The sequence below is a fragment of the Cetorhinus maximus genome, chromosome 3, assembly GCF_964194155.1.
Source record: "Cetorhinus maximus chromosome 3, sCetMax3.hap1.1, whole genome shotgun sequence".
NCBI lineage: Eukaryota > Metazoa > Chordata > Chondrichthyes > Lamniformes > Cetorhinidae > Cetorhinus > Cetorhinus maximus.
This window is the reverse complement of record NC_135881.1, coordinates 59,496,009-59,520,423: the sequence shown is the minus strand read 5'-3', so window position 1 is coordinate 59,520,423 and position 24,415 is coordinate 59,496,009. Positions and strand designations below refer to the sequence as shown.

Below are 24,415 nucleotides of genomic sequence, written 5' to 3'. Positions count from 1 at the left end.
TATTACGGCCAAAGTGACCACATCTTAATGCCAGACCTGCAATTTGAGACCTGATTTGCAATAGTTCTGCAACACCTTTACATTGCTATGCACAAATGGGTCAGAGACATGGGCCTGAATTTCACACTTGGCATGTGCACCAGGTCGGCAGGTGCGGAAGCAGATGTAGAATCCGCTACTGGCCACAGTCGCGTTGCAAATACAATTTCACGCTGGATGACCAATTAAGGTCCGCCCAGTGTGAAACAAGCCCTCTCAATGGTTGGGAAGGGCCAGGCAGGGGCAGGAGCCTGTCAGGCGCCCGGTTCAATTATGGCCTGGTGGGTGCTTTAAAACCAGCAGAGGCAGCTCCCTGAAGGATGCCGGGGAGAATCTTCGGAGTCTGTCCAGGAGACTGGAACAATGGCCTTACCAGAGGGTAGGAACATCAGGCGGGAGGGCACATCGGGTGGGCACTCGACCCCCCATTTCTTAGACGAGTACCTCGCGATCCTTATGGAGGAGGTCGGTGTCAGGCGGGACACTTTAACACCCAGGGATGGCAGGAGGAGGTCACTGCTCCTGACCAAAAAGGCCTGGGAGGAGGTGACAGCCAAGGTCAGCAGCAAGCACAGCACACACGGGTGCAGTATCGCAAAAGTGTTGCAACAATCTGCTGCGCTCAGCAAGGGTGAGTATCAAGTTGGCATGGATCAGTGTGGGAAAGTGTTAAGAGTTGGCTGTCTCCCGTGAAGCTCAGGGCTGTTAGAGTCTGAGTGCTAACTGTCACTGACACTGGAGCTGGCCAAGGAGGTGGGCCCTGGCTGCTTGGCCTGAGTGCCTTGTGGATCGAGGGCCACGACTCGGATATGCCTTGCAAGGTGTTCCTCAGGTGGGGTTCGCCAGGCTGCGATGGCGTTGCAGGTAGAGAGTGGACTAATCAATGCTCCTCTGTCCTTTCAGGTTAAGAGAAGCCATAACACCATTGAGAGGTCAAGGACAGGTGGAGGGCCCAAAACCTCTTTATTCTGACAAGGTACGAGATGGGCACCTTGGAGCTGGAGAGCCTCCACCCACCTCATTCAGCTGGTTGCGGAGAGGCTGGGGTGTCAGACAAAGATAAGAGTGCAGTGCACAGAGGTGAGAGTGTTGGATTGTGCAAACATTCTTGTATAGTCTCATTATTAATGTGAGCCTCAAACCTGGAGACCCCATTGATTATTGAAAGACGATGGCACTATAATGCAGATCACCCTTGTCTCACCACGGCGTCTGGCATGCATAGTGACAGTGTGATGACTTAACAAATGACATGTCGTTGTTCTCCCCTAGAATCGCCAGGTCACACTGGAACGCAGGACCCTGAAGAGCCACCCCTGATGCCAGAGGACCACTGGGCTTTAGATGCACCTGCTCTCGTGACGCCCACTCTCTGAACCAGGCACCAGCGCAACTACAAGCACCTCGGTGGGCATTAGATCATCAGCTAGAATGTCATTGCACAGCGGTAAGGGCACTTCACACTCGCTTGAGGAGCAGGCAAAGACAGAGGGTACCCGGGCACTGGCAGCCGGAGGACTGCTGGGGACCAGAACGCTGCTCAGTCAAAGGCAGGTGATGAGCCTCTGGAGTTGTCCATTAGGCAGCAGATGCTGGTAGTCCAGCGGAATGTGCAGGAAGGTCTGACGGAGATCCATGAGGATGTGCATGTCATGGTCTCTGTTCTGGAGGAGCCCATGTGGAGCATGAGCTCTGCGTTGACCCCTCATGGCCGAGCACACTGCCTCCTCCATTGGGAGAGTGGTGACTCTCATGCAGAGGCAACTCCAGGGACAGAATCAGGGGTTCCTGGGGTTGCACTCAGACCTGCAGGCCCTCACACAGGTAATGACCTCAGGAGGTCAGTGCCAGTGTGGGAGATGGATGAGGCACCCAGTATCCCAGCTAGGTGCCCGTCCACCAATGGTGTGCAGGGAGGTCCAAAGTGACTTTACGTTGGGAGGGTGGCAACAAGATGCAGTAGTCACAAATAAAAGTTTATGGAAGCTTCTGTTCTGCTATTTTTGTTAATCTGTTTACTGGTGTGACCATTAACACCATATACTGTCATGTTCATCTGATTTGCTGCCAACATGATATATATTTTGCTTTTGTCTTAATGGCCTGAGTATGCCTCACTTATTTTGTAGGTGCAGGGTAGGCCAGTATGTAATGCTGGACATGAGTGGCTCTAAGCTTTATGGACAAGAACTGAGTGCACTTTGGGTTCAAAGGAAAAGGTCATTTCAAACATCTGGGTTGGAGGCAGCACCCCTGGCATGAGGTGGAAGCAGATCTTTGGCAGCCCAGCTGAAGAAACGCTGGATCAAGGCGTCCCTGGTGTCCTCACCTCCCTGAGGGGTAGAGAGGTCTGCCTCCAAGTCCTCACCATTCTTCTCACTGTGCTCCTCTTCTGACTCACTGCTGGATTCATCCTCTGTGGCCTGTGCAGCTGCGTCAAGACCCTCAAGTGAGTCACCCCTTGCCAGCGCCAGATTGTGGAGAGCACAGCATGCAACCACTATCAGTGACACCCGCTCTGGGGGTATTGTAGTGCTCCCCCTCCTCCATCATTGGAAGCGCATATTCAGAAGACCTATGGTCCTCCCTATAACCGCCCTTGTGGAGGCATGACTCCTATTATAACACTGCTCTGCCTCTGCTCTTGGGTGGCGGAGAGACATCATAAGCCACCTTTTCGACGGATCGTCCTTGTCACCCAGCAGCCATCCATCCAGCCGGGCCGGAGCACTGAAGAGCCTCGGCACCTGTGAATATCGAAGGATGTAAGCATCTTGGGAGCTGCCAGGGTACCTTGCACAGACTTGCAGAATCTGCATCTTGTGGTCACAAACTATCTTGACGTTCATCGAGTGGAATCCCTTCCTGTTGACAAAGGCACCCGACTGACCCACTGGCGCCTTGATGGCCACATGTGTGCAGTCGATGGCACCCTGGATGCGGGGGAACCCTGCGCACTCAGCTTGCCTGGCCTCGTCCACACAGAAATGAATAAATGTCATTATCTGCCTGAATTGAGCAATGTTAACCAGTTTGATGCAACTGTGGACAGCTGATTGGGACACTCCACAAAGATACCCCACTGACCCATGGAAGGAGCTGGAGGCATAGAAGTTGAGAGCCGCTGTGACCTTCAGAGCCACTGGCATGGGGTGTCCATCCATACAGTTGGAGGTGATCTCGGGCCCAATCATCTGACAAATGGAGGTCACTGTCTCCCTGGAGAGATGGAACCTTTTTCAGCATTGCATCTCTAACATATTGAGGTAGCTGCATTGCCGCCTGTAAACCTTGGCAGCAGGATAGTGGCGTTTTCTGCGGCTTCATCTGCCTTGGACTACCTGCCGGCCCTGCGCCCCTTGTGTCTGCGCCTCTCCTCCCACAGGTCGCTCCCCTGGAAGCTGCATTGGGACACCTGGACTCCTCTCCCTTTGGCCCTTCTCTTCCTCCTCAGGGGAGGTGCCACCAGCAGAGAGCACAATCTCCATTACCAGGGTAATGGAAGGCAGTCTGATACCTGGAAGGGTCCACACGATCAAAATCCTCCAGGGTCCTTAGAGACATCAATGAGTCCTGAAATGAAACCTGGAAATGCTAAGAATGAAGCTCAGAACAGAGATGAAGCTGTCAAGTTCAAATAAGCAACCAGCAGCAAACTATCTCCTAAACTCCTCACTACTCACACTGGCAATGCTGCTGACCCTTATTATCCCGCCCTTGGATGAGGTTTCATTAAAAGTGGGCTGCCTGCCTGCCCATTTTGCCCGTGCAACGAACGCGAAATTGTGTAGGCAACATAAAATCGAGTACAGTTGTTTTTTTAATGGCCTTAAGTGGCACTTTAATTGTTGGTGGGCATGGCTCTGACACCTGTGCATGCCTGCCAACCTGAAGATTACTCACATGCAGGATTTCATATCCGTTTGGGTCGGGCGCGGGCCCGCTCGTGAGATGTAAAATTCTGGCCATGGAATGGTGCAGGATCTGGTTGCCCTCTAATGATGCCCAACAATGACCAAAAGAATATGAAACACTTCTTAGACAAGTTTTGGTGTGCAGCAAAAACCCTGAGTGAAGATGGCAGTTAGTTGCTAACTGATCTAACAGAAATCTTGGAACGCTGGGCCATCTATTCCAATCAATTCTTCAACTGTCCCTAGGCAGTGTCTGCTGGCATGGTAAACATCATACTGCAACTATCTATGCAAGATGGGCTTGCCTTCTGACCTGATATTGTGGAGATCCAATCCATGATCAAGCTAATGTTGTATGGAAAAAAAAGCATTTACAGACATTATCGATGGAGTAGGCCACAAGGACAGGGGCTTAAGAAGAGATGCCTTGCTCACTGCAATAACAGCTGAAAACATGAAACTGGACCACAAGACTTTAAAGACATTGTGTCTCAACAAGTGCAAAGGTCATGTCAAAAGCAAAGTTGCAGGGTCACTATTGCAGTATGTGCAATCATCTTTGTATTTGAAAAGATTCACAATGGCGGCATCTCTAATGTTTTTGTGGTGCTGTTAAAGGTAATCAGCAACACAGTGATAGTCACTGCAGAACTTATCATCTGTTGGTAGTAGGTAAAATTACTGTCTACATCACAGTCTGCTAAGTAAACAAAAAATTGCAGCAAAACTTCTCCCAGAGAGCCAATGCAGCAATTGGGTTGATTGCAGAATATCTGGCACAATTATTTCAGCACGCCAGTTGCAGAAAAAGTACAGGGAAGCACAGCAAAATCTCTATGTGGCTTCTGCTAACCTGACAAAGGCATTCAATTTTGTGAATCATGGTGCACTGTAACGTTTGGATGCCCTGGCAATTTATGAATATTGGTCAGTAATTGCATGTTGGTATGACAGCTTGATTGACAGACTGTCTGTTTTCACCATTCATAGTCATCAATATGTCAAATAAAGTTATGTTCTTGTTTCAACCCTGTTCTGCAGTATTGCCCGAAGCATTCAGTCACTGTGATAAGGGGGTCTGTATTGGATACCACACAGACAGCGGCATCTTTAACCTTCATTGGCTGCACACAAACACAAAAGTAATGCAGATAACTGTTTGGTACTTACTTTCTTGCTTCATGCCAATGATTTACTTGAGGACATTCAACCGCTTTTCTTGGATGCAGTGTTTAGGCATTACAATCAACTTCAAACAGACTGAAATCATGATCCAGCCCATGCCTAGTCATCCAGTCACACCTCATGGCTACATTTAATAAAGTCCCACACAAGGTTGCAGAAAAATTATGATATTCCAGTAACATTCTTTCATAAAAGTCCACAATGGATGGCAACATGACTTACTGGATTGGCAGGCAGGAATGAGGGTTTAGTCTGTTAACAAAAGTCACTGTAACAACCTATGTCCTCACTATATGCTATATACCATATATACTATATGGATTAGAGTTATGGATCTGCTACTGTTATCACAACCAGCAACTTGGCCATTTCCACTTGAGCTTTCAATGACGTATTGCTGACATAAAGTGGTAGAAAAATGTGCCTAAATGTTTGCCAAAGCTGGAATTGAGGCTACAATCAAGAAAGTCCAATTGTTTTGGCCTAGACATGCCATTCGCATGTCTAATTAGAGAATTCCCAAAACCAACTCCTACAGTGTGCTGTAGTCCAAATATTGCAACAGAAAGGGACAGATGAAACGCTATAGAGACAAATTGAAACTTATATTGATATCCTGCAATATTAACCCCAACACCTGGAAAAATATAGCCATGGACAAACCACAATGACTTCATGCCTACCTGGTCAGTCTGAATAAATTTGAGGCTGTGAGGTTGCAAGGTTTGGCTGCCACATAAAGCAACTTTATCTATCCAAGTCACCTGTCTTTCAATACAATATGTATGGCCATACAAGTACATCTAGCAACAGACTTTTCTCAAATTATTGCACCCTTCATAACCGAGGCACATCCAGCCATTCAATGGTAGACTCCATCACTGTTTTGTTGAAATCTGCTTGTTATTTATGAGAATGTTGAAATATACTCCTGTATGTTTTTGTTGAAGAGAAGTTGTTCTATGGCATTCAATTAAATGGTGACAGATTGAAAACACAAAAAATATGAGTTAAAGCCAGCTGAGCTTATGAAACTGGAAGGGAACATATAAAGGTGAAAACAATGGTCGGAATTATTTGAATGCAATGCAAACTGAAGCAAAAATCACCAAAGGTGCTTTGCAATAAATTACTTGCAGAATATTGAAAAGAAAAATTTGGAGCACACAGTATATTTAAGTTTGGCTTGAAGGAAAACAGGCAGGTTCAGCTTCCTTGTGGTGCTACAGTCAGTGCTCCTCATGAGAATGATGTTTCAAGTCATATAATGCTTCAGGGCTCTTAATAATTTAGTGCACATGTCCAACAAAACAGAAGTGAAGCCCCTGGGGAAACATATCCAAAAACAATAGGAAGTACAGCATCAATCTGAAGGTGCTAAAAAATAAAAATAAAGATCATTCCATGTCACAGTAAAATGTAACGCATCAAAAATATGCTTATATTACTGTTGTAGGGTGTTGGTTACAGTTCATTAGGTCTGAAGATGTCTTTGTAGTCATACGTAGGTTAATTGTAAGTCTTTATTGACTCTTAGAACTATTTGCAATTACACAGCAAAGGGTACAAGCTAGCAGCTGTCTCCACACTTGCTGGTACACATGGCTCTGTCCAACACTAGACTGACCCTGGGTTTGGGTCGTGTTCTCTCTTACATCACTGTGTGAGCAGTACTGTACTCAGTCCCACATTAACCCAATATGTGCCAGACCCTTATACTGCAATTACACCATTCAAAAGCCAAAGCAGGCAAAAGAAAAATAGGTCTGCATTGCAGGAAACAAGTAAGGAGCTGTGAAGAAAACATTGATCTTCAAAAGGCAATAGTCATTTGTTATGCTACAGTGAATCATAAAACTGAATTAGGGAAGTTGGTAACTGGATCTACTAAGTGGAAAACTGTAAATATAATAAGAAAAAAAAAGTGGAGGCAAAATATGCAGCAAAACAAAGCACAGCCAAATTGTTGGAAAAGTGAATATCAATGACTGTGAAAAAGGTAATAAAGGCTACTCCAAAGTAGAAAGAAAACATTAAAATGTAAGTTATACCTGGGGCAGGGTGGGGGGGAGGGTTCAGAAACCAGGATTGGGCAGACAGCTAAGAACTGAAGTTTTTGAAATCTGTGCTCAGCCCAAAGGCTGAATAAGTCTGTGTTGCAGTTTCTTGTGTTAACAGAGAAACAACAATGAAATAAAATGTGAGAATGGGGTGAGGGTGTAAAAAATTGGCTGCCCACCAAAGCTCCTTAGTCTCATCCGTTCCTTTCATGACAACAATGCACTGTAGTGTGGAGTTTGACAGCACCACCTACAGCAATTTCAGGATGAAGAATAGAGGAAAACAGGGTTGTACCTTGGTCCCTACTTTGTTTGGTATTTTCTTCTCCATACCCAAGATCTTTGCCTTCCCTGCTGATATGGAAAGAGTTTACTTGCATACAAGGTCCGACGGAAAGCTCTATAATCTGTCCTGACTGAAAGCGAAGACAAAAATATAACACATCTTTATCAGAGAAGTCCTCTACACTGACGATGTTTTGCTAGTTGTTCACGCAGGAACTTAGCTACAAAGACATGCACTGTCTCTCCCATGCCTGCAACTTGTTCTCCTTTACCATTATGAAAACTGATTATGGGACAGAGTATCACATCTGCACCCTTGATCACACTAAAAAACATCCCACTGGAACTAGTTAGCAAATTCTGTTACCTTGAGTCCATGGTGATGGGGAATCTGATCTCTGATGTAGAGTTTGATGCACCTATAGGAAAACAGCTACCACCTTTGACCAACCCACGATAGGTGCATGGAAAAGCAACAAGCTAACTCTTAGAATCAACATGCTGATTATAAAGCATGGGTTCTCAATACATTATTGTACAATGGTGAAGCATGGACGACTTGCAACTATCAAGAAAAGGGCAAAATCACGAACATGGCAGTCATCACAAAGGAAAATCTCCCAAACATGCTAGGACTCAACAAGCAGAAGCAACTTCACTGGCTCGGGCACTTTTGAAGGATGGAAGACAGATGCATTCCCAAGGATGTTCTGCATAGCAGGATAGCTGGGACCAGAAGACCCAGGATGCTAAATACGCCACGTCAAGGATGCTTACAAGTTTGATATGAAGGTCCTAAACATCAATTTTCACACATGAGAGGCACTAGCCAACAACAGAGGGAAATGGCAACATCACATGTGGTCCAGCATGTGCCACCATGACGATCAGTGGCTACTGTGGCTTGACAACAGTGGCCAATGCCATAAACAACAATCCATAACAACTCCTGATAACCACCTAAAATGCGGTGCTTATTGCAGAACCTGCCTCTCACGGATTGGTCTCTCAGGTATCAGCAAAAGTGCATCAATTGAAACTACCCTATCATGAATGGATTTACTGCACGTCCATCATCTCACGTAGATATAGGATGCCAATGGTAGTTTCTTTTGTTAATAGAGAAACAATGGAATGATTACTGTCAGAATGGGGCGAGGGTGGAAGTGACAAACCACAGGAAGTTCAGGGATCATGCTTACTGACAAAACTGAAATGATTCCCTAAATAGTTACCCAATGTGTGTTTAGTTTCCCAAATATGAAAGAGACTTCACCTAGACATCTAGTGGTGTGAAGTGACAATGCATGTAGCACATTTTTATCCAAAAGAGTTAAAGGACACACAAGCGGTAACATTTTAATGTAAATGTTGCAGTAAGTACACAAATATAATCTGGTTTTACACTTCACGAAAAATGTATTTTGGCTCTTTTAGTAATGTCCACCTTATCAAGTGTTATAAACACTTTGGGCAGAATTTTATGGCCCCATCACGGCAGGGATGGAGCCGTAAAATGCAGCAAGCCATTCAAAAGTCCATTGAATTTGGCAGGACCATAAAATCCAACCAGCGTAACATTTGCTCTTTGTGTTGAGAAAAAAGCCAACTGCAAGTTATTTCATATAAATCATGAAAATGTCTTACCAAAGCCAGTAGGCTGACCATTTCAAGCTTTTTTTCCTTCTCCTTCTGTTTTGATGTACTGTAAGTTTACAAAGTATAGTAATCAGATTTTGTGAGAAACTTACCATTTTGCTTCTCCAAATATTATTGTATAAGAATAAGCATTATACAATTTTCTGAAATCAGCTACAACCACACATTTTTAGAAAATGTTTTAGAAAAAAGGAAGCTAAGATAATGCAAAAGTTTAGGCACTTTTTTATTTCATAATTATAATTTGGCATAATTAACCTCAAATTTATATTTTTACCAGAATTATTTTCAACAGTGATCACAATATAATTAAACCTAATCTTATTAGCTAATCAAAAGCTACTTGCCCCTTATAATGCTGGCTCCTGATTCAAGAGAGCTAATTTAACAAAAATACATTTGAAAAAAGTTAAATGAAGCAAATGGCTGAGAAGATAATTTTAGACAGAATAAGTTTGAGAATCATGGTTGTGTAGGGTTGTGCAGATGGACTTTACCTGCCTACTATTTCTGTACATGTATTGTTATGCAATTATATTGTCAAACTAAACAGTAATCAGGTACACTTAACCAAGATATAATTTTTATGGGAAATGATGTTTCAATAAAAATTGAATGAATCAGTGAATTAGTTAATTGAATGCTTTTTCACGCAATCAAAATAGTAAATAAAATGCAGATTTCATAACTAGATGTGATTTATATAACAGTATAATTGATTAAATTACTTTCAATTATTTCTCCACAATCTTTCTTATAAAGTTTCTCACCTCTCTGTCTCACATTTTTGATCAGTAGAAGCATTATTTTCACGTTTGTCAGTCTCATCGGTATTTCCTTTCACATATTGGTTTGACATTTCTTCGCCTGTTGTAGAAATATAACTGTCTCATGATTGAAGAAGTTTGAGTTTCAAACAACTTGAAATGTATTAGTGTACAATTAAAGAATGAATAGATATAATGAAAGAGAGTTTGCAAAACAATATAGAAGATCTATTTGTTTCTTAGCAAATCCAGTTTGCACCTCACAGGATCCACTCTCTACCCCCTAACAGATTTAGCATGTGCCTTACAAGTTCCAGCCTACGCACCATACACATCCAACACCGGTAGGAATTCTTTAACAACTAAATTTCAAATGCAAACTTCCAATATTTAAAGCTTATATCCAAGGCCACTGGAATGTAAACTTAGACAACAAAGTCTGGCTGTACTGACTCAACTTTTGCTTGTGCTACTCAGTAGCCAAAGATGCTCCCACATTGCCCAGTTTTCCCCTCCTGTTTGGGAGTGGCTTCTATATGTAAAACTCCTCTTTTACTTGCATGTAAATTACAGTATGCTTTACCATGAATGCATAGACTTAGTTGTTATGTTCGGAGAAATGTGGAACAGTAACTACCCCCACCGGTTTTACTCTGTTTGAATTAGCTTGTAGGTACCTAGTGCGGGGTCCGCTGAAACTAATCAAGGAGAGACTTTCAGAACAGGAGGACATCTCCATGTTAGACTACGTAACACTGTTCCAGGAGCAACTCATGAAAGCCTGTGAAGTGGCCCAAGGGCCATTAATAAGCTCCCAGAGCAGCTCGGTTGCTGTTAGCAATTTGGGAACTAACAGTCAGTTAAAACACCCAAACCCCATTGATGATATTTAATCCAGCGTTACAGCAAGGGGCTAACACAGGGCTACTGATCATAAGGATTACCACTAGAAACATGGTAATTTCTAAACCTTGATACCAAGCTAATCTGTAAATGAATGTAACCAACTACCTGAACAAAATAGGGATTATTGCATATAGGAAGATTAATCCAGCTCCCATTAGCTGCACTTCTTAAAGGTTAAAATATAGATGGTGCATTGGAAACAGGCAAGGTTGCTCACAACTGGTGTGTATTCTGAACATTTACTCATAAATCCATAAACATCATTTATCGCCTGATTATTTCACTGAACTTTTCAACTGAGATCAAGTGCCCTAAGATGTTTTATAACACTAACGTATAAGAGCAAGTTGTTGTTAACTAAATTCACAGCGTTTTATTTTATTCATTTGTGGGATTTGAACAACGCTGGCAAGGCAGGCATTTATTACCCATCCTTAAATGCCCTTGAGAAGGTGGTGATGAACCACCTTCCTCAACTGCTGTAGTCTATATGCTGTAGGTATCCACACAATGCAGTTAATGAGGGAGGGTCCAGGGTTTTTACCAGGCAACAGCGAAGGAACGACTATATAGTTTCAAGTCAAGATGATGTGTGGCTTGGTGTGATGTATTCCCATCCATCTGCTGCCCTTATTCTTCTAGATGGTAGAGGGTGTGGGTTTGTAAGATGTTGAAGGAGCCTTAGCGAGTTGTTGCGTGCATCTTGTAGATAGTACACGCTGCTACTAATATATGCCAATGGTGGAGGGGGTGAATATTAAGGCGGTAGGTGGGGTGCCAATCTAGCAGGCTGTATGGTGTTCAGCTTCTTAAGTGTTGCTGGAGTTGCACATATCCAGGCAGCATTCCACCACACTCCATCATCTCACACTCAATTTTACATTCATCATAAACTACTGAGATTGGCCGGACATTTCAGTCCAGTTTCAGTTCATTTCAGTCCAGTCCACAGGCAGAGCAGATGGGGAATGGGCACAATTTCACGGGTATTTCCAACGCATACTTTATTCCTATCAATTCTATGCCATACCAGATTATTGTGCCTAAAAACAGTTAAGCCTATCAAGTGACCAATATCAGATCCAATCTGTAATCCACTAGAATTAGGCAAGTCATTAACCCAGTTCCAATAATTCTTCAAAAGCTGCACATTGCCCCCAAACTTTCCAATTAAATAAGATTTTTAAAATGCAGGAACTTATGCAAAATTTGTCAACGACATCAGGCTAGGATTTCCGCCTGTCTCTTCTGCCCTGCTCACCTTCATTGCTTTCCATTTCTCTCCTGGTGTTTGACAAGGTGTTTACTAGAACCCGCTTTCACAGCCATATTTCCTTTCTCAGTGACTGTCTCCGTCTCCGACTCACCCCACGTGAATTTCAACTGAAATTCCATCCCTCTTGTTTCGAACCCACCCAGGATTACAGGTTTCTCCGGGACATAAAACGTTTCTCGGACTGCTGTTCCCGTCGCATTACTTCCTCTCTCCTCACCGTCCAAGGGCCCAAACACTCCTTTCAAGTGAAGCAGCATTTCACTTGCATTTCCCCTAACTTAGTCTACTGCATTCGTTGCTCCCAATGCGGTCTCCTCTACATTGGAGAGACCAAACGCAAACTGGGCGACCGCTTTGCAGAACACCTGTGGTCTGTCTGCAAGAAAGACCCAAACCTCCCTGTCGCTTGCCATTTTAACACTCCACCCTGTTCTCTTGCCCACATGTCTGTCCTTGGCTTGCTGCATTGTTCCAGTGAAGCCCAACGCAAACTGGAGGAACAGCACCTCATCTTCCGACTAGGCACTTTACAGCCTTCCGGGCTGAATATTGAATTCAACAACTTTAGATCTTAAACTCTCCCTCCCCCCATCCCCACCCCGTTTCTCCACCTTCCCCCTTTTTTTTCAATAATTTATATAGATTCTTTTCCCACCTATTTCCATTATTTTTAAATCTAAAACTAAAACTTTGTTAGTCTTTCCACCCCAACCCAACTAGAGCTGTACCTTGAGTATCCTGCCTTCCGTTCTTAATTAGCACTTTTCTTAGATAATATCACCACCTTCAACACCTCTTTGATCCTTTTGTCTGTGACATCTTTTGATTATCTTCTCCTCTCACTGCTTGCTTGTCCCCACAACCACCCCACCCTCAACTTCTCTCTTCCCCTGCACCCCCCACCTTAGACCAGCTTATATTTTACCTCTCTCCTAACTATACCTCAGTTCTGCCGAAGGGTCTGAGGACTCGAAACGTTAACTGATTGCTTCTCCACCGATGCTGCCAGACCTGCTGAGTTTTTCCAGGTAATTCTGTTTTTGTCTTGGATTTCCAGCATCCGCAGTAGCTTTTAGCTTTTTGTTTTAATCATATTTTTGCTTTTTATCAGGCTAACCGTATTCCTTAGCTAATTATTACCCTGCAAAAATGAAGCTTACCCTTTTTTTTCCCCGACAAGGAATACAGGATGGACGAACCCTAGCGGAATAAAAAAAAGATCCACCGTGCCGGGTCTCTGAGCTGTTCTTGAGGGATTGTAAGGATAAAAATGGGCGCGTTCCTCAAGGACAATGAACTTTGAATATTTTTGATTACGGTGTAATGTCTAATAACAAAGGTAGCTTGGCCGCTCATCCAAAGAAAATCGCGGAAGATGTGTTGCTAATTGATGGATTCTGCACGAATCAACTCACAGACTCATTTTGGGAGGCTGGGTTAAAGGCATCATCGGTAAATCTGATTGGCTCTAATGTTGTCAGTCCTGTCAATGTGTGGGATCAACAGTGTTGGTTTATTCTAAAATGCGTTCCTCGAATTCGTTCTCAACAGATAAATATAAACCACTATATCTGACGCTGAATTTGGAGTTGTCAGGAAACGTCTCTTCATACAAAGGGTACTAGTGCTGGAACTCTCTCCCCAAGCTGTTCAGGCTGGGGATCAATTGGAAATTGCAAAGCTAAATTGATAGAGTTGTTTTATTTATTATTGATAGATTTTTGTTAGGTAAGGGAAGGGTATTACAGGATTTGGAACCAAGGTGAGTAAGTGGAATTAATATGCACATCAGGCAAACAATATCAAGGAATAATTCTCCGTGGACTGCCACCTTGACTCGGGCCAGGGTTTTACATTCGGCGTGCAGGGGCAGACCCGACACACTGGAACATAAAATGAAACACAATGACGTCGGGCGTGCGTCCCAATGTCATCGCACTGCCTCACGACATTTCGCTCGGTGGGCGCGCGCCGGAGTCAGCCGCATGCCTGCCGATAATTTAAAGGCCTATTAAAGCCATTAACAACCTCATTAACTTGAAATTTACGCTGCCCATCCAGCCAAGCGGCCTTTACATTTTTTAGGAAACCTCATCCACGAGCGGGATCAGGTTTCCTAAAGCTTTAACAAATTGAATAATAACTTCTTTTGAAAAATAAAAACAGGTCCCATCTCATGTCACATGAGGGGACATGTTTCATCAAATTTTTAATGTTTTTAATAATTTCTTTAAACAGCACTACAATCTAGTAATTTTTTCAGCACCTTCTCCAAGGCCCTGACAATCTTCTTACAATGTGGTGCCCGCAATGCCCCAGCTGAGGCATAACCGATGTTTTATAAAAGTTTATTGTAGCTTCCTTTCCGTTGTAATTGGCAACTATATTCATAAAGCATAGGACCCCATATGCTTTTTAAAATAGCTTTTTTTAAACTTGTCACCTTCAGTGAGTCCTTCAGGATTTGATTCGTATGAATATTCTAACATTCCAAACTCTGGTTACTCTGTTCCTGTATCCACTTCAAAGTTATATCATTTAGTTTGATATAATTGAGTGGTGGAACAGACTCAAAGGGCCTATTCCTGTATCTATATCCCACAAACTTAAGGAATACCTACATGAAATGAACTTAGTGAGTGTTAGTGAACAGGGGTTCAGAAGGGTTTCCATATTGACTGACCGAGATCTTTAATTTTTTAAGAATTTTCTTTCATTATTTTAGAAGAAGTGACATTTCTAACAGAAGTTGGAAACCTTCAATTGTAGTAAAACCATAATTCCAAAAAGCTGTCAATGAAGTTCCATAAGAAAGGCTGCAATGCATGCTGAAGGAGTGGGTAGCCTACAGGAATAATGAATTGGTTGAAAAAGATGAAGCAACAAGTATTAGTTAGGAGACGTTTGTCAGGCTAGGGAGATGTACTGAGTATAATGCTGCAGTCCCTACTTTTCTGAGCTATATAAGCTACCCAAATTTGGGAACACAGGATGGAATATTATAAAAGCTGAACACTTGGAGGTGGTGGGGTAGAGGTGAGTGCTGGAAGTGGGTCGGGAGCCTCTTTGTTTTGTTAGCGAGCTGTCCCTGTCAATTTAAAGCGACCCCAACAGAGATCAGAACAATTACAGGCAAGCTTTACTTTTAAGGCATATGCCAGTGCAGAAATGGAAGGAAAAGTAGGAAGGCTGTCCCTTGGTTCTCTGACTCTTCCCTCTAGGTCATGCTAGAGGTAGTGATGGCACATAGGGACATGCTGTTTCCTCAGGATAGGAGAAAGATGAAACACATGTGGCTGGAAGTAGCTGAGGCTATCAGCGGTAGGAATGTGGTGCCGAGGATCTGGATACGGATTCGGAAAAGGTTTAAAGACCTTATTAGGTCAGCAAAGTTGAGTGCCAGACCACTTTCAGGTGTCACCCATCACATTTTGACTTCTCCTGCACAGCACTCCTCTGATCAAAACACCTAGCTGTTATGAACATTTCTTTTTCTCCAGACATCTCCTCACATCACCATCTGAACAGCCAACACTCACACTCACCCTCATCCTATTGCTTTCTCACACCCATATTTTGCAGTCACCCTCCACAAATATTCTCGTTCTTTCCTCTCCACACATTCCATTTCACACATTCCCGACTCTCTGCTTTCTCTCATTGCAGGAGAAGAGAGCCCACAACTCCAGGGGAGAGGCTGAGAACTTGAGTGGATTTTATAGCAATTTGGACTCTATACTAAACACCAGAGTAAGAAATTTCTTGTTGAGCAATAACCATATTGGCAAAAACCATAATCACAAATTTAGAAGACAAATTAACAATGTTGCCTCGCAGAGACCGAGCGTCAACTCACAGACACTTCCTCCTACCTCCCCCTGGACCATGACCCCACCATTGAACATCAAGCCATTGTTTCCAGGGCTGTTACTGACCTCATCTCCTCTGGAATTCTTTCTCCCACAGCTTCCAACCTCATAGTTTCCCAACCTCGGACGGCCCGCTTCTACCTCCTACCCAAAATTCACAAACAGGACTGTCCCGGCAGACCGATCGTGTCAACCTGTTCCTGCCTCATGGAATACATTTCTTGCTATCTTGACTCCATTCTCTCTCCCCTTGTCCAGTCCCTTCCCACCTACATCCGTGATTCCTCTGACACCCTACATCATATCAACATTTTCCAGTTCCCTGGCCCCAACCGTCTCCTCTTCACCATGGACGTCCAATCCCTCTACACCTCCATCCCCCACCAGGATGGTCTGATGGCTCTCCGCTTCTTCCTCGAACAGAGGCCTGAACAATCCCCATCCACCACTACTCTCCTCCGTCTGGCTGAACTTGTTCTCACACTGAACAATTTCTCCATAAACTCCTCTCACTTCTTCCAAATAAAAGGTGTGGCTATGGGCACCCGCATGGGCCCCAGTTATGCCTGTTTCTTTATGGGATATGTGGAACATTCCTTGTTCCAGTCCTACTCCGCACCCCCCCCCCCCCCCCCTCAACTCTTTCTCCGGTACATTGATGATTGCTTCAGTGCTGCTTCATGCTCTCGTCTGGACCTGGAAAAATTTATTAATTTTGCTTCTAATTTCCACCCCTCCATCATTTTGACATGGTCCATTTCTGACACTTCCCTTCCCTTCCTTGACCTCTCCATCTCAATTTCTGGTGATAGACTAGCCACCAATATTCATTACAAGCCTACCGACTCCCACAGCTACCTCGACTACAGCTCCTCACAACCCGTTTCCTGTAAGGACTCCATCCCGTTCCTCAACAAAAACAAAAGTACCTGGAAAAACTCAGTAGGTCTGACAGCATCTGCGGAGAGGAGCACAGTTAACGTTTCGAGTCCGTATGACTCTTCAACGGAACTAAGGAACAATACAAAAGAGATGAAATATAAGCTGGTTTAAGGGGGGGGGGGTGGGACAAGAAGAGCTGGATAGAGGGCCAGTGATAGGTGGACAAAAGATGTCACAGACAAAAGAACAAAGATAATGTTTCTCCTCCCACTTGGTCCCATGACAAAACTCGTTATACCTGCAGAACCGCTAACAGTCACCATCTATCTCCCAAGAACAAAGGATTTTATCAGGGGCATTGAAACTGCTTGTTAACATGCAACTGACTGATTAATGGGAAACCTCACATGACCTAAGCTTCTGGCCTTTGGAAAGTTTTAATATTACATTTCTAGACTCACAATTCTGTCTGCTGTTTAACCTCCAGCCTGCAAACACCACAGCAGGACTCCAGGCTGACCAATAGCCTGCATCAAGTCTAGGCCTCCTCAAAGATTGTTTCTCTGGAAGATTCCTGCCATCGTCTGCCAAGCAGGCCAAGTCCCTGTATACTAAGATAAAAGCAAAAAGCTGCGGATGCTGGAAATCCAAAACAAAAACAAAAATAAAAATACCTGGAAAAACTCAGCAGGTCTGACAGCATCTGTGGAGAGGAACACAGTTAACGTTTCGAGTCCACATGACTCTTCAACAGAACTAAGGAAAAATAGAGGTGAGGTGAAATATAAGCTGGTTTAAGGGGTGGGGGGGGTGGGGTTGGTGGCGGTGGGGGGGGGGGGGGGGGGGGACAAGTAGAGCTGGATAGAGGGCCAGTGATAGGTGGAGATAGCCAAAAGATGTCATAGACAAAAGGACAAAGAGGTGCAACACCTGCCCCTTTACTTCCACTCTCCTCACCGTCCAAGGGCCCAAACACTCCTTACAAGTGAAGCAGCATTTCACTTGCACTTCCTTCAATTTAGTCTACTGCATTCGCTGCTCCCAATGCGGTTTCCTCTACATTGGAGAGACCAAACGCAGACTGGGTGACTGCTTTGCGGAACACCTTCGCTCTGTCTGCAAGCATGACCCAGACCTCCCTGTTGCTTGCCATTTCAACACACCACCCTGCTCTCATGCCCACATGTCCATCCTTGGCCTGCTGCAATGTTCTAGTGAAGCTCAACGCAAACTGGAGGAACAGCACCTCATCTTCCGACTAGGCACTTTACAGCCTTCCGGACTGAATATTGAGTTCAACAATTTTAGATCATGAACTCTCTCCTCCATCCCCACTTGCTTTCCGATCCCCCTTTCTTCCAATAATTTATATAGATTTTTCTTTTCCCACCTATTTCCATTATTTTAAATGTATTTCCATCCATTGTTTTATCTCTACCGTTTAGCCTTTCTCGATTCCTTCACCCCACCCCACCCCCACTAGGGCTATCTGTACCTTGCTCGTCCTGCTTTCTACCCTTAATTAGCACATTCCTTTAGATAACATCACCACCTTCAACACCTCTTTGGCCTTTTGTCTGTGACATCTTTTGTTTATCTCCACCTATCACTGGCCCTCTATCCAGCTCTTCTTGTTCCCCCCCCGCACCCCCCCCCCCCAAACCAGCTTATATTTCACCTCTTTTCTATTGTTCCTTAGATCTGTTGAAGAGTCATACGGACTCGAAATGTTAACTGTGCTCCTCTCCGCAGATGCTGCCGGACCTGCTGAGTTTTTCCAGGTATTTTTGTTTTTGTTTTGGATTTCCAGCATTTGCAGTTTTTTGCTTTTATGACAGATTTAACAAGTTGGCTGCAGTTTCTGAAAATTTCCAACAGTAGGTACAGGACAAAAGCTCAACCCTTTTCCTTGTGGAAACTCACACATCCTATTGTTGTTGGTTTGCTTTTTAAATTAGTGATTGCAATCAACGAAACCAGGGACCAGCAGATAATGTTTCTCCTCCCACTTGGTCCCATGACAAAACTCGTTATACCTGCAGAACCGCTAACAGTCACCATCTATCTCCCAAGAACAAAGGATTTTATCAGGGGCATTGAAACTGCTTGTTAACATGCAACTGACTGATTAATGGGAAACCTCACATGACCTAAGCTTCTGGCCTTTGGAAAGTTTTAATATTACATTTCTAGACTCACAATTCTGTCTGCTGTTTAACCTCCAGCCTGCAAACACCACAGCAGGACTCCAGGCTGACCAATAGCCTGCATCAAGTCTAGGCCTCCTCAAAGATTGTTTCTCTGGAAGATTCCTGCCATCGTCTGCCAAGCAGGCCAAGTCCCTGTATACTAAGATAAAAGCAAAAAACTGCGGATGCTGGAAATCCAAAACAAAAACAAAAATAAAAATACCTGGAAAAACTCAGCAGGTCTGACAGCATCTGTGGAGAGGAACACAGTTAATGTTTCGAGTCCGCATGACTCTTCAACAGAACTAAGGAAAAATAGAGGTGAGGTGAAATATAAGCTGGTTTAAGGGGTGGGGGGGGTGGGGTTGGTGGCGGTGGGGGGGGGGGGGGGGGCGGGGGTGGGGGGGGACAAGTAGAGCTGGATAGAGGGCCAGTGATAGGTGGAGATAGCCAAAAGATGTCATAGACAAAAGGACAAAGAGGTGCAACACCTGCCCCTTTACTTCCACTCTCCTCACCGTCCAAGGGCCCAAACACTCCTTACAAGTGAAGCAGCATTTCACTTGCACTTCCTTCAATTTAGTCTACTGCATTCGCTGCTCCCAATGCGGTTTCCTCTACATTGGAGAGACCAAACGCAGACTGGGTGACTGCTTTGCGGAACACCTTCGCTCTGTCCGCAAGCATGACCCAGACCTCCCTGTCGCTTGCCATTTCAACACTCCACCCTGCTCTCATGCCCACATGTCCATCCTTGGCCTGCTGCAATGTTCTAGTGAAGCTCAACGCAAACTGGAGGAACAGCACCTCATCTTCCGACTAGGCACTTTACAGTCTTCCGGACTGAATATTGAGTTCAACAATCTTAGATCATGAACTCTCTCCTCCATCCCCACTTGCTTTCCGATCCCCCTTTCTTCCAATAATTTATATAGATTTTTCTTTTCCCACCTATTTCCATTATTTTAAATGTATTTCCATCCATTGTTTTATCTCTACCTTTTAGCCTTTCTCGATTCCTTCACCCCACCCCACCCCCACTAGGGCTATCTGTACCTTGCTCGTCCTGCTTTCTACCCTTAATTAGCACATTCCTTTTGGATTTCCAGCATTTGCAGTTTTTTGCTTTTATGACAGAATTAACAAGTTGGCTGCAGTTTCTGAAAATTTCCAACAGTAGGTACAGGACAAAAGCTCAACCCTTTTCCTTGTGGAAACTCACACATCCTATTGTTGTTGGTTTGCTTTCTAAATTAGTGATTGCAATCAACGAAACCAGGGACCAGCAGATAATGTTTCTCCTCCCACTTGGTCCCATGACAAAACTCGTTATACCTGCAGAACCGCTAACAGTCACCATCTATCTCCCAAGAACAAAGGATTTTTATCAGGGGCATTGAAACTGCTTGTTAACCTGCAACTGACCCATTAATGGGGAACATCACATGACCTAAGCTTCTGGCCTTTGGAAAGTTTTAATATTACATTTCTAGACTCACAATTCTGTCTGCTGTTTAACCTCCAGCCTGCAAACACCACAGCAGGACTCCAGGCTGACCAATAGCCTGCATCAAGTCTAGGCCTCCTCAAAGATTGTTTCTCTGGAAGATTCCTGCCATCGTCTGCCAAGCAGGCCAAGTCCCTGTATACTAAGATAAAAGCAAAAAACTGCGGATGCTGGAAATCCAAAACAAAAATAAAAATACCTGGAAAAACTCAGCAGGTCTGACAGCATCTGTGGAGAGGAACACAGTTAACGTTTCGAGTCCGTATGACTCTTCAACAGAACTAAGGAAAAATAGAAGCAAAGTGAAATATAAGCTGGTTTAAGGTGGGGCGAGGGTGGAACAAGTAGAGCTGGATAGAGGGCCAGTGATAGGTGGAGATAGCCAAAAGATGTCATAGACAAAAGGACAAAGAGGTGCAACACCTGCCCCTTTACTTCCTCTCTCCTCACCGTCCAAGGGCCCAAACACTCCTTACAAGTGAAGCAGCATTTCACTTGCACTTCCTTCAATTTAGTCTACTGCATTCGCTGCTCCCAATGCGGTTTCCTCTAAATTGGAGAGACCAAACGCAGACTGGGTGACTGCTTTGCGGAACACCTTCGCTCTGTCCGCATGCATGACCCAGAACTCCCTGTCACTTGCCATTTCAACACTCCACCCTGATCTCATGCCCACATGTCCATCCTTGGCCTGCTGTAATGTTCTAGTGAAGCTCAACGCAAACTGGAGGAACAGCACCTCATCTTCCGACTAGGCACTTTACAGCCTTCCGGACTGAATATTGAGTTCAACAATTTTAGATCATGAACTCTCTTCTCCATCCCCACCCCCTTTCCGATCCCCCTTTTTTCCAATAATTTATATAGATTTTTCTTTTCCCACCTATTTCCATTATTTTAAATGTATTCCCATCCATTGTTTTATCTCTACCTTTTAGCCTTTTTTGATCCCTTCCCCCCACCCCACCCCCACTAGGGCTATCTGTACCTTTCTTGTCCTGCTTTCTACCCTTAATTAGCACATTCCGTAGATAATATCACCAGCTTCAAAACCTCTTTGTCCTTTTATTTTTATTTTTGTTTTTGTTCCCTGTATACTAACCTCATCTCGCTGAGTCACCATCAACTTTAAAGGAATTCTTCAACTCCTGCTTCAGCTGGCTGAACCTACCTGAACTATAACTCCTCCATGAAGGAACCCTCATTGGACTCTGCAATCATGTGAACTGAAATCCATATCCATGGTTCTTTTTCTTTTAAGTTATTCATAGTTGTAAAAAGCTCCTCTTTACTATCTTCTTATTGTGTGCTTGTGAGTGTATGAAGTCGTGACCATCCCCCAGGTTTGAAAGTACGAATAAACAATACTTCTGATTTAACCCTAAAGAAAGTTTGCTGTGTGTCACTTTAAAATTGACGTCATAAACAGGGTTTTGGGGAACGCTCCACAGCCTGTGTCAAAAATTAAAGCACCTCTGCTTACGGACATACAGCAAGAAAATAAAGGAGTTCAGATTTGCCTCTCTCCCCTGTCTATAACAATACAAATTAAGACTTTTCATTACTAAGTTTATAAACAGTACAATTTGATAATTTAAGCCTTATTAATTACACAAATATTCCAATGAGGTGAAGCCTAACAATCTGCAGCCAAAGCAACCCTGACTGCAGTGGAGGAGCATGCATGGGAGATCTGTAAGGTGGCACAGATAATAGGGTTTAGTTGGAGGAATTGGGGTGACCGATAGAACTGGTGATAGCATTAGATGTCACAATACAGCCAGTACTTAACAGTCACTTATGCTGAATTGATGTCACCACTAACTAAAGTGTAATGATATGCATTAACAAGGGCTTGAAAACCTTCCCCATGTCAGCACTAAATCATATACTTTAAGGCCTTCAGGGTGGTGGTGAAGATACAGTGGGAGGGGGATCAAGGAGTCTCAGAAGAGAACATGCACTCTGAGGATGTATTGCCAAATGACTCCACCAGCACAGACATACACTCCTTGGTGGATACTGCAGTAGAGATAGTAATGTTGGCATATTTTTTTAATTCATTCATGGGCATCACTGGCTAGCCCAGCATTTATTGCCCACCCCTAATTGCCCTTGTTCAGAGGGCATTTACAAGTCAACCACATTGCTGTGTGTCTGGAGTCACATGTAGGGCCAGACCAGGTAAGGATGGCTGATTTCCTTCCCTAAAGATGGGTTTTTACAACAATTGTTTTATGATCATCATTAGACTTTTAATTCCAGATTTTTATTGAATTCAAATTCTAGAATCTGCCATGGCAGGATTTGAACTTGGGTCTCCAAAGCATTACCCTGGGTCTCTGGATTATTCATCCAGCAATAATATCAATATATGCTATCACTTCCCCCAATGATCAGTCACACATCACATGTGAAGAGGCACAGGTGCTGGAGACAGGGACAGCAGTAGAGTGTCTCCATTAGAGGGCACTCCAAGCTCTGCTCAACTGAACATAGGTGCTGAGCCTTGGGGGCCATCCACAATAAAGGAACTCATGGAGCAGCAACAGGTAATAATTGGGGAATGGGAGAATAGTGGAAATTTACTGAATTAGCAATCCAGCGCAATCAAACCTAATGATCCAAAGACATGAGTTCAAATCTCACCGCAGCAGCTGGTGGATTTTAAGTTACATTAATTACATAAATCTGGAATAAAGAAAAAGCTTGTATCAGTTATGATGATCATGAAACTTCTGGACTGCTGTAAAAACCCATCTGATTTACTAATGTCCTTCAGGAAAGGGAATTTGGTGTCCTTACCTGGTCTGGCATACAGGCAACTCCAGACCGCCAGCAATATGGTTGACTCTTAACTGCTGTCTGAAATGATCAATCAAGCCACTACAGAAAAGAAGAATAAAACTGGACAAAACACCCGGCATCAATTTAGGCACTGGAAACAACAAGGCACACACTGTAAATTCCTCCTCAGTAACAATTGGGGTTTTGTGCCAAAATTGGGAGAACTGTCCCATAGAATATAACAGCCTGACATATAGTCACACTCACCGAATCAAACTTCACAGCCTATGTCCCAAGCTCCTACATCACCAACCCTGGGTATGTCCTGTTCCACCTGCATTGATGGTAGCACAAGTATAGTTCAGTGAGGCAGTATAGTGTCATGAGGGAGTGGTGCTGGGAGTCCTCAGCATTGACTCCAGACCCCTTGAAGTCTCATGGCATCAGGTCAAACATCGGCAAGGAAATATTCGGCTGATTACTACCTACTGCCCTCCGTTAGCTGATAAATCAGTGCTGCCCATGTTGAACATCACTTGGAAGAAGCATTGAGCGTAACAAGGGCACAGAATGTGCTCTGGATAAGGGGCTACAATGCCCATCACCGAGTGGCTCAGCAACACACTACTGACTGAGCTGGCCAAGTTCTGAAGGCCATACCTCCCAGACTGGGCCTGCAGCAGGTGGTGAGGAACCAACAAATGGGAAAAGCCGACTTGGCCTCTCCCCCACCAACCTACCTATCGCAGATGCATTTGTCCATGACAGTTCTTGTTGGAGTGACCATCATACAGTCCTTGTGGAGATGAAGTTCTGTCTTTATACTAACGATGCCCTCTAGTGTGTAGTGTGGCCATCCACCATTCTAAATGGGATAGATTCAGATCTAGCAGCTCAAATCAAGGCATCCATTGAGCTGCTGTGGGCCATCAGAAGCAGCAGAATTGTATTCAACCACAATCTATACCCTCCCGGCCTTGCATATCCCTCACTCTCACCGTTACCAACAAGCTAGGGGATCAGCCCTGCTTCCATGAAGATTGCAGGAGAGGAGGCCAGGAGAGCACCAGGCAGGCCTAACACTGAGGTA

At 44.1% G+C, this 24,415-nt stretch overlaps 1 protein-coding gene across 1 annotated transcript in view; it reads right to left on the bottom strand.

Moving 5' to 3' along the window:
- Positions 1-12,567, bottom strand: part of abcb4 (ATP-binding cassette, sub-family B (MDR/TAP), member 4) — a 146,659-nt gene extending 134,092 nt beyond the window's left edge. Inside the window, exons 1-3 of the mRNA XM_078538419.1 lie at positions 12,077-12,567; positions 9,913-10,009; positions 9,131-9,188 (exon numbers count right to left, since the gene is read on the bottom strand). Of these exons, the coding sequence (XP_078394545.1) occupies positions 9,131-9,188; positions 9,913-10,009; positions 12,077-12,092 (171 nt within the window). The 5' untranslated portion in view covers positions 12,093-12,567. The remainder of the gene's footprint in view (positions 1-9,130; positions 9,189-9,912; positions 10,010-12,076) is intronic.
- Positions 12,568-24,415: the final 11,848 nt, after the last annotated feature.